Here is a 12759-nt window from a genome sequence, read left to right as displayed (position 1 = left end):
GGAGTCTTTGGGGTTGCAGTTGTGGTAGTTGGAGCCGGAGTTGTGGTGGTTGGAGATGGGGTTGTGGTGGTTGGAGCTGGAGTTGTAATAGTTGTAGCAGGAGTCTTTGTGGTTGCAGTTGTGGTAGTTGGAGCTGAAGGTGTGGTTGCTGCCGTTGTTGTGGTTGGAGCTGGAGTTGCAGTACTTGGTGCTGGAGTTGTTGTGGTTAGACCTGGAGTTGTGGCAGCTGGGGTTGTGGTGGTTGGAGCTGGGGTTGTGGTGGTTGGAGCTAGAGTTGTGGTAGTGGGATCTGGAGTTGCAGTGGTTGAAGCTTGAGTGTCAGTTGTGGTGGTTGGAGATGGAATGGTAGTAGTTGGAGCTGGAGTTATAATAGATTTAGTGAGAGTTGTAGTGGTTGGAGCAGGAGTTGTTGTGGTCTGACCCAGACTTCTGGTGGTTGGAGCCAGAGTTGTGGTAGCTGCAGTTGTGGTGGTTGGAGCTGGAGTTTTGGTAGTGGGATCTGGAGTTGCAGTGGTTGAAGCTGGAGTTGCGGTTGTTGTGGTTAGAGATGGAATTGCAGTAGTTGGGGCTGGAGTTATAATAGATTGAGTCAGAGTTGTAGTTGATGGAGCAGGAGTTGTTGTGGTGTGACCCAGACTTGTGGTGGTTGGATCTGGGGTTGTGGTGGTTGGAGCTAGAGTTGTGGTAGTGGGATCTGGAGTTGCAGTGGTTGGAGCCCGAGTTGTTTTAGCTGCAGTTGTGGTGGTTGGAGTTGGGGTTGTGGTTGTTGGAGCTGGAGTTGTAGTGGTCAAAGCTGGACTTGTGGTGTTCGGAGCCGGTGTAGTTGTGGTTAGACCTGGAGTTGTTGTGGATGGACCTTGACTTGGGGTGGTTGGACCCGGAGTTATAGTGGTTGGAGCTAGAGTTGTGGAAGTTGGATCTGTAGTTGTAGTGGTTAGAGCCGGAGCTCTGGTGGATGCAGTTCTGATAGTTGGAGCTGGAATTGTAATAGTTGGAGCAGGAGATGTTGTGGTTGCAGTTGTGGTTGCCGTTTTGGTAGTTGGAGGCAGGGTTGTGGTGGTTGCATTTGTGGTGGTTGGAGATGGGGTTGTGGTGGTTCGAGCTGGAGTTGCAGTAGTTGGAGCAGGAGTCTTTGTGGTTGCAGTTGTGGTAGTTGGAGCTGGAGTTGTAGTAGGTTGAGTCGGAGTTGTGGTTGCTGCCGTTGTTGTGGTTTCAGCTGGAGTTGTAGTAGGTGGAGCTGGAGTTAAATTAGTTTGAGTTGGAGTTGTAGTGGATAGAGCTTTATTTGTGGTGGCTGCAGTTGTGGTGGTTGGAGCTGGAGTTGTGGTGGTTGGAGCCCTTGTTGTTGTGGCTAGACCTGGACTTGTAGTAGCTGTAGTTGTGGTGGTTGGAGCTGGAATTGCAGTAGTTGGTGCTGGAGTTGGTGTGGTTAGACCTGGAGTTGTGGTACCTGGGGTTGTGGTGGTTAGACCTGGAGTTGTGGTACCTGGGGTTGTGGTGGTTGGAGCTGGGGTTGTGGTGGTTGGACCTAGAGTTGTGGTAGTGGGATCTGGAGTTGCAGTGGTTGGAGCTGGAGTTCTGGTAGCTGTAGTCGTGGTGGTTGGAGTTGGAGTTTTGGTAGTGGTATCTGGAGTTGCAGTGTTTAAAGCTTGAGTTGCAGTTGTGGTGGTTGGAGAAAGAATGGTAGTAGTTGGAGCTGGAGTTATAATAGATTGAGTAAGAGTTGTAATTGTTGGAGCAGGAGTTGTTGTGGTCTGACCCAGACTTGTTGTGGTTGGATCCAGAGTTGTAATAGTTGGAGCAGGAGATGTTGTGGTTGCAGTTGTGGTAGCTGGAGCTGGAGTTGTCGTAGTTGGAGCCGGAGTTGTGGTGGTTGCAGTTGTGGTGGTTGGAGCTGGGGTTGTGGTGGTTGGAGCAGGAGTCTTTGTGGTTGCAGTTGTGGTAGTTGGAGTCGGAGTTCTGGTGGATGCAGTTCTGGTAGTTGGAGCTTGAGTTGTAGGAGTTGGAGCGGGAGTTGTAGTGGTAGGAGACAGAGTTGTGGTGGTTGGAGATCCAGTTGTGGTGGTTGGAGCCACAGTTGTGGTGGTTGGAGCTGGAGTTGTGCTGGCTGCAGTTGTGGTATTTGGAGCAGGAGTTGTGCTGGTTGGAGCCGGCGTAGTTGTGGTTAGACCTGGAGTTGTTGTTGATGGACCTTGACTTGGGGTGGTTGGACCCGGAGTTGTAGTGGTTGGAGCTAGAGTTGTCGAAGTTGGATCTGGAGTCGTAGTGTTTAGAGCCGGAGATGTCGTGGATTCAGTTGTGGTAGTTGGATCTGGAGTTGTAGTAGTTGGAGCAGGAGTCATAGTAGTTTGATTTGGAGTTGTAGTGGATGGAGCTGTATTTGTGGTGGCTGCAGCTGTGGTTGTTGGAGTCTGAGTTGTAGTGGTTGGAGCTGGAGTTGTGGTGGTTGAAGCCGGTTTTGTTGTGGTTAGACCTGGACTTTTGGTAGCTGCAGTTGTGGTGGTTGGAGCTGGAGTTGTAGTAGTTGGAGCAGGAGTTGTTGTGGTTGCAGTTGGAGCTGAAGTTATAGTAGTTGGCGCCGGAGATTTAGTGGTTGGAGTTGGATTTGGGGTTGTTGCAAACGGAGTTGTGGTGGCTGAAGTTGTGGTGGTTGGAGGTAGAGTTGTGGTGGTTGGAGCTGGAGTTGTAGTTGTTGGAGCTGGCGTTGTTGTGGTTGCAGTTGTGGTGGTTGGAGCTGGGGTTGTGGTGGTTGGAGCAGGAGTCTTTGTGGTTGCAGTTGTGGTAGTTGGAGCTGGAGTTGTGGTGGTTGCAGTTGTTGTGGTTGGAGATGGGGTTGTGGTGGTTGGAGCCAGAGTTGTAGTAGATGTAGCAGGAGTCTTTGTGGTTGCAGTTGTGGTAGTTGGAGCTGAAGTTGTGGTTGCTGCCGTTGTTGTGGTTGGAGCTGGAGTTGCAGTAGTTGGTGCCGGAGTTGTTGTGGTTAGACCTGGAGTTTTGGCAGCTGAGGTTGTGGTGGTTGCAGCTGGGGTTGTGGTGGTTGGAGCTAGAGTTGTGGTAGTGGGATCTGGAGTTGCAGTGGTTGAAGCTGGAGTTTCAGTTGTGGTAGTTGGAGATGGAATGGTAGTAGTTAGAGCTGGAGTTATAATAGATTGAGTGAGAGTTGTAGTGGTTGGAGCAGGAGTTGTTGTGGTCTGACCCAGACTTGTGGTGGTTGGAGCCAGAGTTGTGGTAACTGCAGTTGTGGTGGTTGGAGCTGGAGTTTTGGTAGTGGAATCTGGAGTTGCAGTGGTTGAAGCTGGAGTTGCAGTTGTTGTGGTTAGAGATGGAATGGCAGTAGTTGGGGCTGGAGTTATAATAGATTGAGTCAGAGTTGTAGTTGTTATAGCAGGAGTTGTTGTGGTCTGACCCAGACTTGTGGTGGTTGGAGCCAGAGTTGTAGTGGTTGGAGCTGGAGTTGTAATAGTTGGAGCAGGAGATGTTTTTGTTGCAGTTGTGGTAGCAGGAGCTGAAGTTGCGGTAGTTGGAGCCGGATTTTTGGTGGTTGCAGTTGTGGTGGTTGGAGCTGGGCTTGTGGTGGTTGGAGCTGGAGTTGTAGTAATTGGAGCATGAGTCTTTGTGGTTGCAGTTGTGGTAGTTGGAGCGCGAGTTGTGTTGTTTGCAGTTGTGGTGGTTGGAGATGGGGTTGTGGTTGTTGGAGCTGGAGTTGTAGTGGTTGGAGCAGGTTTTGTAGTAGTTGGATTCGGAGTTGTTGTGGTGGGAGCCAGTGTTGTTGTGGTTAGACCTGGACTTGTGGTACCTGCAGTTGTGGTGGTTGGAGTCTGAGTTGTAGTGGTTGGTGCTGGAGTTGTTGTGGTTAGACCTGGAGTTGTGGTACCTGGGGTTGTGGTGGTTGGAGCTGGGGTTGTGGTAGTTGGAGCTTGAGTTGTGGTAGTGGGATCTGGAGTTGCAGTGGTTGGAGCCGGAGTTGTGGTAGCTGCAGTTGTGATGGTTGGAGATGGGGTTGTGGTTGTTGGAGTTGGAGTTTTGGTAGTGGAATCTGGAGTTGCAGTGGTTGAAGCTGGAGTTGCAGTTGTTGTGGTTAGAGATGGAATGGCAGTAGTTGGGGCTGGAGTTATAATAGATTGAGTCAGAGTTGTAGTTGTTGTAGCAGGAGTTGTTGTGGTCTGACCCAGACTTGTGGTGGTTGGAGCCAGAGTTGTAGTGGTTGGAGCTGGAGTTGTAATAGTTGGAGCAGGAGATGTTTTTGTTGCAGTTGTGGTAGCAGGAGCTGAAGTTGCGGTAGTTGGAGCCGGATTTTTGGTGGTTGCAGTTGTGGTGGTTGGAGCTGGGCTTGTGGTGGTTGGAGCTGGAGTTGTAGTAATTGGAGCATGAGTCTTTGTGGTTGCAGTTGTGGTAGTTGGAGCTGGAGTTGTGTTGTTTGCAGTTGTGGTGGTTGGAGATGGGGTTGTGGTTGTTGGAGCTGGAGTTGTAGTGGTTGGAGCAGGTTTTGTAGTAGTTGGATTCGGAGTTGTTGTGGTGGGAGCCGGTGTTGTTGTGGTTAGACCTGGACTTGTGGTACCTGCAGTTGTGGTGGTTGGAGTCTGAGTTGTAGTGGTTGGTGCTGGAGTTGTTGTGGTTAGACCTGGAGTTGTGGTACCTGGGGTTGTGGTGGTTGGAGCTGGGGTTGTGGTAGTTGGAGCTTGAGTTGTGGTAGTGGGATCTGGAGTTGCAGTGGTTGGAGCCGGAGTTGTGGTAGCTGCAGTTGTGATGGTTGGAGATGGGGTTGTGGTTGTTGGAGTTGGAGTTGTAGTAGTTCGAGCAGGAGTCTTTGTGGTTGCAGTTGTGGTAGTTGGAGCTGGAGTTGTAGTAGGTGGAGCCAGAGTTGTAGTGGTCGGAACCTGACTTGTGGTGTTTGGAGCCGGTGTAGTTGTGGTTAGACCTGGAGTTGTTGTGGATGGACCTTGACTTGTGGTGGTTGGACCCAGAGTTGTAGTGGTTGGAGCTAGAGTTCCTGAAGTTGGATCTGGAGTTGTAGTTTTTAGAGTCGGAGTTCTGGTGGATGCAGTTCTGGTAGTTGGAGCTTGAGTTGTAGGAGTTGGAGCGGGAGTTGTAATGGTAGGAGACAGAGTTGTTGTGGTTGGAGATCCAGTTGTGGTGGTTGGAGCCACAGTTGTGGTGGTTGGAGCTGGAGTTGTGCTGGCTGAAGTTGTGGTAGTTAGAGCAGGAGTTGTGCTGGTTGGAGCCGGCGTAGTTGTGGTTAGACCTGGAGTTGTTGTCGATGGACCTTGACTTGGGGTGGTTGGACCCGGAGTTGTAGTGGTTGGAGCTAGAGTTGTCGAAGTTGGATCTAGAGTCGTAGTGTTTAGAGCCGGAGATGTCGTGGATTCAGTTGTGGTAGTTGGATCTGGAGTTGTAGTAGTTGGAGCAGGAGTCATAGTAGTTTGATTTGGAGTTGTAGTGGATGGAGCTGTATTTGTGGTGGCTGCAGCTGTGGTTGTTGGAGTCTGAGTTGTAGTGGTTGGAGCTGGAGTTGTGGTGGTTGAAGCCGGAGATTTAGTGGTTGGAGTTGGATTTGGGGTTGTTGCAAACGGAATTGTGGTGGCTGAAGTTGTGGTGGTTGGAGGTAGAGTTGTGGTGGTTGGAGCTGGAGTTGTAGTTGTTGGAGCCGGCGTTGTTGTGGTTGCAACTTGACTTGTGGTTGTTGGAGCTGGACTTGTGGTGGTTTGAGCTGGAGTTGTAGTTGTTAGAGCTGGACTGGTATTCATTGGACCCGAAGTTTTTGTGGCTGCAGTTGTGGTGGTTGGAGCTAGAGTTGTGGTGGTTGGAGCTAGAGTGTTAGTGGTTGGAGCTGGACTTGTTGTTTCTGCAGTTGTGGTGATTGGAGAAGGAGTTGTGGAAGTTGGATCTGGAGTCGTAGTGGTTGGAGCCGGAGTTCTCGTGGATTCAGCTGTGATAGTTGGAGCTGGAGTTTTAGTAGTTGGAGTCGGAGTTGTAGTGGTTGGAGCTCCACTTGTGGTGGTTTGAGCTTGAGTTGTAGTAGTTGGAGCCGGAGTTATAGTAGTTTCAGTTGGAGTTTTCGTGGATAGAGCTTTATTTTTGGTAGCTGCAGTTGTGGTGGTTGGAGCTGGGGTTGTGGTGGTTGGAGTTAGAGTTGTGGTAGTGGGATCTGAAGTTGCAGTGGTTGGAGCCGGAGTTGTTGTAGGTGCAGTTGTGGTGGTTGGAGCTGTAGTTGTGGTGGTTGGTGCTAGAGTTGTGGGGGTTTGAGCTCCAGTTGTGGTGGTTGGAACCGGCGTTGTTGTGGTCTGATCCAGACTTGTGGTGGTTGGAGCCAGAGTTGTGGTGGTTGGATCTGGAGTTGGAGCGGTTGGGGTCGGACTTGTGGTGCCTGCAGTTGTGGTCGTCGGAGCTGGAGTTGTGGTGGTTGGAGCCTGCGTTGTTGTGGTCTGATCCAGACTTGTGGTGGTTGGAGCCAGAGTTGTGGTGGTTGGATCTGGAGTTGTAGCGGTTGGGGTCGGACTTGTGGTGCCTGCAGTTGTGGTGGTTGGAGCTGGAGTTGTGGCGGTTGGAGCTAGAGTTGTGGTAGTGGGATCTGAAGTTTCAGTGGTTGGAGCTAGACTTGTGGTTGTTGGTGTTAGAGTTGTGGTGGTTGGAGCACCAGTTGTGGTGGTTGGAGCCGGCGTTGTTGTGGTCTGATCCAGACTTGTGGTGGTTGGAGCCAGAGTTGTGGGAGCTGCAGTTCTCGTGGTTGGAGCTAGAGTTGTGGTGGTTGGAGTCGGAGTTGTGGTAGGTGCAGTTGTGTTGGTTGGAGCTGGAGTTGTGGTGGTTGGAGCCGGAGTTGTAGTAGGTGCCGTTGTGTTGGTTGGAGCTGGAGTTGTGGTGGTTGGACCCTGTGTTGTTGTTGTCTGATCCAGACTTGTGGTGGTTGGATCTGGAGTTGGAGCAGTTGGGGTCGGACTTGTGGTTGTTGGTGTTAGAGTTGTGGTGGTTGGAGCACCAGTTGTGGTGGTTGGAGCCGGCGTTGTTGTGGTCTGATCCAGACTTGTGGTGGTTGGAGCCAGAGTTGTGGGATCTGCACTTCTCGTGGTTGGAGCTGGAGTTGTAGTGGTTGGAGCTGGAGTTGTGGTAGGTGCAGTTGTGTTGGTTGGAGCTGGAGTTGTGGTGGTTGGAGCCGGAGTTGTAGTAGGTGCAGTTGTGTTGGTTGGAGCTGGAGTTGTGGTGGTTGGACCCTGTGTTGTTGTGGTCTGATCCAGACTTGTGGTGGTTGGAGCCAGAGTTGCGGTGGTTGGATCTGGAGTTGTAGCGGTTGGAGTCGGACTTGTGGTGCCTACAGTTGTGGTGGTTGGAGCTGGAGTTGTGGCGGTTCGACCTAGAGTTGTGGTAGTGGGATCTGAAGTTGCAGTGGTTGGAGCTCGACTTGTGGTTGTTGGTGCTAGAGTTGTGGTGGTTGGAGCACCAGTTGTGGTGGTTGGAGCTGGCGTTGTTGTGGTCTGATCCAGATTTGTGGTGGTTGGAGCCAGAGTTGTGGTAGCTGCACTTGTCGTGGTTAGAGCTGGAGTTGTGGTGGTTGGAGTCGGAGTTGTGGTAGGTGCAGTTGTGTTGGTTGGAGCTGGAGTTTTGGTGGTTGGAGCCGGAGTAGTGGTAGGTGCAGTTGTGTTGGTTGGAGCCGGTGTTGTTGTGGTCTGATCCAGACTTGTGGTGGTTGGAGCCAGAGTTGCGGTGGTTGGATCTGGAGTTGTAGCGGTTGGGGTCGGACTTGTGGTGCCTGCAGTTGTGGTGGTTGGAGCTGGAGTTGTGGCGGTTGGAGCTAGAGTTGTGGTAGTGGGATCTGAAGTTTCAGTGGTTGGAGCTAGACTTGTGGTTGTTGGTGTTAGAGTTGTGGTGGTTGGAGCACCAGTTGTGGTGGTTGGAGCCGGCGTTGTTGTGGTCTGATCCAGACTCGTGGTGGTTGGAGCCAGAGTTGTGGGAGCTGCACTTCTCGTGGTTGGAGCTAGAGTTGTGGTGGTTGGAGTCGGAGTTGTGGTAGGTGCAGTTGTGTTGGTTGGAGCTGGAGTTGTGGTGGTTGGAGCCGGAGTTGTAGTAGGTGCAGTTGTGTTGGTTGGAGCTGGAGTTGTGGTGGTTGGACCCTGTGTTGTTGTTGTCTGATCCAGACTTGTGGTGGTTGGAGCCAGAGTTGTGGTGGTTGGATCTGGAGTTGGAGCGGTTGGGGTCGGACTTGTGGTTGTTGGTGTTAGAGTTGTGGTGGTTGGAGCACCAGTTGTGGTGGTTGGAGCCGGCGTTGTTGTGGTCTGATCCAGACTTGTGGTGGTTGGAGCCAGAGTTGTGGGATCTGCACTTCTCGTGGTTGGAGCTGGAGTTGTAGTGGTTGGAGCCGGAGTTGTGGTAGGTGCAGTTGTGTTGGTTGGAGCTGGAGTTGTGGTGGTTGGAGCCGGAGTTGTAGTAGGTGCAGTTGTGTTGGTTGGAGCTGGAGTTGTGGTGGTTGGACCCTGTGTTGTTGTGGTCTGATCCAGACTTGTGGTAGTTGGAGCCAGAGTTGCGGTGGTTGGATCTGGAGTTGTAGCGGTTGGAGTCAGACTTGTGGTGCCTACAGTTGTGGTGGTTGGAGCTGGAGTTGTGGCGGTTCGACCTAGAGTTGTGGTAGTGGGATCTGAAGTTGCAGTGGTTGGAGCTCGACTTGTGGTTGTTGGTGCTAGAGTTGTGGTGGTTGGAGCACCAGTTGTGGTGGTTGGAGCTGGCGTTGTTGTGGTCTGATCCAGATTTGTGGTGGTTGGAGCCAGAGTTGTGGTAGCTGCACTTGTCGTGGTTAGAGCTGGAGTTGTGGTGGTTGGAGTCGGAGTTGTGGTAGGTGCAGTTGTGTTGGTTGGAGCTGGAGTTTTGGTGGTTGGAGCCGGAGTAGTGGTAGGTGCAGTTGTGTTGGTTGGAGCCGGTGTTGTTGTGGTCTGATCCAGACTTGTGGTGGTTGGAGCCAGAGTTGTTGTTGTTGGATCTGGAATTTTAGTGGTTGGGGTCGGAGTTGTGGTGCCTGTAGTTGTGGTGGTCGGAGCTGGAGTTGTAGTAGTTGGAGCTGGAGTTGTAGTGGCTGGGGTCGGAGTTGTGGTGCCTGTAGTTGTGGTGCCTGTAGTTGTGGTGGTTGGAGTCGGAGTTGTAGTGGTTGGAGCTGGAGTTGTGGCAGTTGGAGCCGGTGTTGTTGTGGCTACAGTTGTGGTGGTTGGAGTCGGAGTTGTAGTGGTTGGACCTGGAGTCGTGGCGGTTGGAGCCGGTGTTGTTGTGGCTAAACCTGGACTTGTAGTAGCTGCAGTTGTGGTGGTTGGAGCTCCAGTTGTAGTAGTTGGTGCTGGAGTTGTTGTGGTTAGACCTGGAGTTGTGGTAGCTTCAGTTGTGGTGGTTGGAGCTGTGGTTGTGGTGGTTGGAGCTAGAGTTGTTGTAGTGGGATCTGAAGTTGCAGTGCTTGGAGTGGGTGTTGTGGTAGGTGCAGTTGTGTTAGTTGTAGCTGGAGTTGTGGTGGTTGAAGCTCCAGTTGTGGTTGTTGGTGCTAGAGTTGTGGTGGTTGGAGCTCCAGTTGTGGTGGTTGGAGCCGGCGTTGTTGTGGTCTGATCCAGACTTGTGGTGGTTGGAGCCAGAGTTGTGGTGGCTGGATCTGGAGTTGTAGCGGTTGGGGTCGGACTTGTGGTGCCTTCAGTTGTGGTGGTATGAGCTGGAGTTGTGGCGGTTGGAGCTAGAATTGTGGTAGTGGGATCTGAGGTTGTGGTTGTTGGATCTGGAGTTGTGGTGGTTGGAGCTGGAGTTGTGGCAGTTGGAGCTGGACTTGTGGTTGTTGGAGCTCCAGTTGTGGTTGTTGGATCTGGAGTTGTAGCGGTTGGGCTCGGACTTGTGGTGCCTGCAGTTGTGGTTGTCGGAGCTGGAGTTGTGGTAGTTGAAGCCAGAGTTGTAGTCGCTGGACCCGGAGTTGGTGTTGTAGGACCCAGAGTTGTGGTTATTTCAGTTGTGTTGTTTTGAGCCAGAGTTGTGGTAGCTGGATCTGGAGTTGTATTGGTTGGAGTCGGAGTTGTGGTTGCTCCCGTTGTTGTCGTTGGAGCTGGAGTTTTAGTAGTTGGAGCCGGAGTTATAGTAGTTTGAGTTGGAGTTGTAGTGGATAGAGCTTTATTTGTGGTGGCTGCAGTTGTGGCGGTTGGAGCCGGTGTTGTTGTGGCTAGACCTGGACTTGTAGTAGCTGCAGTTGTGGTGGTTGGAGCGGGAGTTGTAGTAGTTGGTGCTGGAGTTGTTGTGGTTAGAGCTGGGGTTGTGGTAGTTGGAGCTGGAGTTGTAGTCGTTGGACCCGGAGTTTGGGTTGTTGGATCTGACGTTGTTGTGGTTGCAGTTGTGGTGGTTGGAGTCAGAGTTGTGGTAGTTGGATCCTGAGTTCTAGTGGTTGGAACCGGACTTGTGCTGACTGCAGTCGTTGTGGTTTGAGCTGGAGTTCTAGTAGTTAGAGCCGGAGTTGTGGTGGCTGCAGTTGTGGTAGTTGGAGCTGGAGTTGTGGTGGTTGGAGCTGGAGTTTTGGTAGCGGGATCTGGAGTTGCAGTGGTTGAAGCCGGAGTTGTAGTGGCAGCAGTTTTGGTGGTTGGATTTGGAATGGTAGTAATTTGAGCAGGAGTTATAATAGATTGAGCCACAGTTGTAATGGTTGGAGCAGGAGTTGTTGTGGTTGGAACTGGAGTTGTGGTGGTAAGACCCAGAGTTGTGGTGGTTGGAGCCGGAGTTGTTGTGGTTGGAACTTGACTTGTGGTGGTTGGACCTGAAGTGGTGGTGGTTGGAGCCAGAGTTGTGGTGGTTACAGCCGTGGTCGTTGGAGCCACATTTGTGGACATTGGAGATAGAGTTGTGGTAGGTGGATCCGCAGTTGTAGTGGTTGGAGCCAGAGTTGTTGTAGTTGGAGCCGGACTTGTGGTTGCTCTAGTTGTAGTGCTTGGAGGAGGAGTAGTTGTGGTTGGACCCTGGGTTGTAGTGGTTGGAGCCGGAGTCTTGGTGGATGCAGTTGTGGTTTTTTGAGCTAATATAAAAAAAAAAGTCAGAAAAATAATCAAATCATTCCATGTCTTTCCATGGCTATCTGATACGGGTGCTTTCACGAAGGAATGCAAACAACATGATCCATTATCTTTTGGATTTTCAGTTTATATAACTTTGACCTATTTTTACTTTAGCCCAGACCATCAGCTCAAACTGCCTCTTTACACATATTTCAGTCATTTATAACATTTTCTTCACTGTTGTAAATGTTGATTTAGAGCTATATATGCACCTTCAATCCTGATTGATTGTTGTTTGGGTCTTGTTCACAATCAGATGTACTTTTTTTTTGGAATATTACATTTTCATTGTACAACAACAATTAAACCAATACTGCTACAAAGAAAAAAAACAGCTGTATCAGCTATATTTAACCCATACATATAGTACATATTTTATTAGATTAATTTACAATCATCACAGGATGATTCAGGCTAACAGTTATACATGTATGCATGTGTAGAATTATTATTATTCTCATTGTATTAGAGTTTGTAGCAAGGAATAAATATGCTCCATTTTTATTCCAACATTTACACTGTTTAAACCAATTATACTACAATTAATATTTAGATTTTTTTTAAATGATAGATCATTGTCATTGGAATATTTTGTTGAATGTCAAATATAAAACACTGAGTGAAGTGCTTAACATCCTGTACACTCTCAGTCAATATGGCATATTAGAAAGTAAAATACAAACATCAAAAGCCATACAAATATTATTTATAAATAAACTTGTAATCAGTAGTTACCTTGTCCAGAGGATGCATGTAAATATCCAAGCAAAAAGATCCAACAAAGGATTTTTCTGTCCATACTGAATGGTGTTACTTACACATCTCTGGGTACAGACAGTATTTAGTCTGAGATGGCACTAAATTACTCCTCCCTCAGCTGTAGAGGGAGTGACATCGCACAGGTGACAGGGGCTTCTCTTATGTAACCTGAAAAACCAGGTAAGTCACAGCTAACACAGGTTTACAAAATATAGGACTCTACAAAGTAATTCATGTATAACTAATTCAATAGTCATGAGCTTTGTGTGTGCACTGATTTTCATACATATAGGTAAAACATGCCTTGAGGGCTGCGTTCAGGGGCAAAGTCAAGCCATTGTGCCAAACCCATATTGGAGACCCAAAAATATGTACATTATAAACTGAAGTATCCTAATCACTGAAAATTGCTAATTACAAAAACAGAGTAGATAAACATGAGTCTTTCTCAGGACTGTTATGGATGTGGAAGTTATGCATGCTGTGTAGAAACATATGGCCTTGTGTTTTGAGCTCAAATAAATAAGTTAATGTAGATATGAATTAAGTCATTCATATAAGGTTGAGTACCTAAATAATATTAAAAAGAAACAACTTGCTCAATACAAGAAAATCTGGAATTTTAATCTGGCTTGTTTCTAGAAGGGCTGTTTTACAGTTAATGAGCTAGATGAGCAATATAGAGTAATGAACTATTGAAATGTTATTTTATAGACTCAAATTCTAATAGTTAGTGCTGAGAAAAAAGCAGATAATTTAGTGAAATCAGTGGCCAGTATAGTTCCTACATTGAACTTGTTTCTCCCAACAGTTTCATTGTAACACACCCCGTGCAAGCTCTTTCGTCCATGTGTATTATTTTTTACCAAGGATTATACAGACAACACACCATCGGACACAAAACTGTCGGAATAATAATAGTGGAAAATGCCTGTCGCAATTTCCTAAAGTTAAAGTT

General features: G+C 49.2%; 2 protein-coding genes across 2 annotated transcripts; both read right to left on the bottom strand.

The window, feature by feature from the left end:
• Window positions 1-3009: 3009 nt before the first annotated feature.
• On the bottom strand, window positions 3010-6821 carry LOC127369802 (GATA zinc finger domain-containing protein 14-like; the record flags this gene model as incomplete). Its single annotated transcript, XM_051411538.1, has 2 exons — window positions 3010-5361; window positions 5784-6821. Coding segments are annotated over 2 exons (3309 nt in total), but the record flags the coding sequence as incomplete, so codon positions are not given.
• Window position 6822: 1 nt separating this feature from the next.
• LOC127369801 (probable serine/threonine-protein kinase clkA) lies at window positions 6823-7809 on the bottom strand (the record flags this gene model as incomplete). Its single annotated transcript, XM_051411537.1, has 1 exon — window positions 6823-7809. A coding segment is annotated over one exon (987 nt), but the record flags the coding sequence as incomplete, so codon positions are not given.
• Between the last annotated feature and the right edge of the window lie 4950 nt (window positions 7810-12759).

This window comes from Dicentrarchus labrax, unplaced genomic scaffold (genome assembly GCF_905237075.1).
Source record: "Dicentrarchus labrax unplaced genomic scaffold, dlabrax2021, whole genome shotgun sequence".
Taxonomy (NCBI): Eukaryota; Metazoa; Chordata; class Actinopteri; family Moronidae; genus Dicentrarchus; species Dicentrarchus labrax.
The sequence above is the reverse complement of the archived record's forward strand: the minus strand, read 5'-3'. Positions and strand labels throughout refer to the sequence as shown.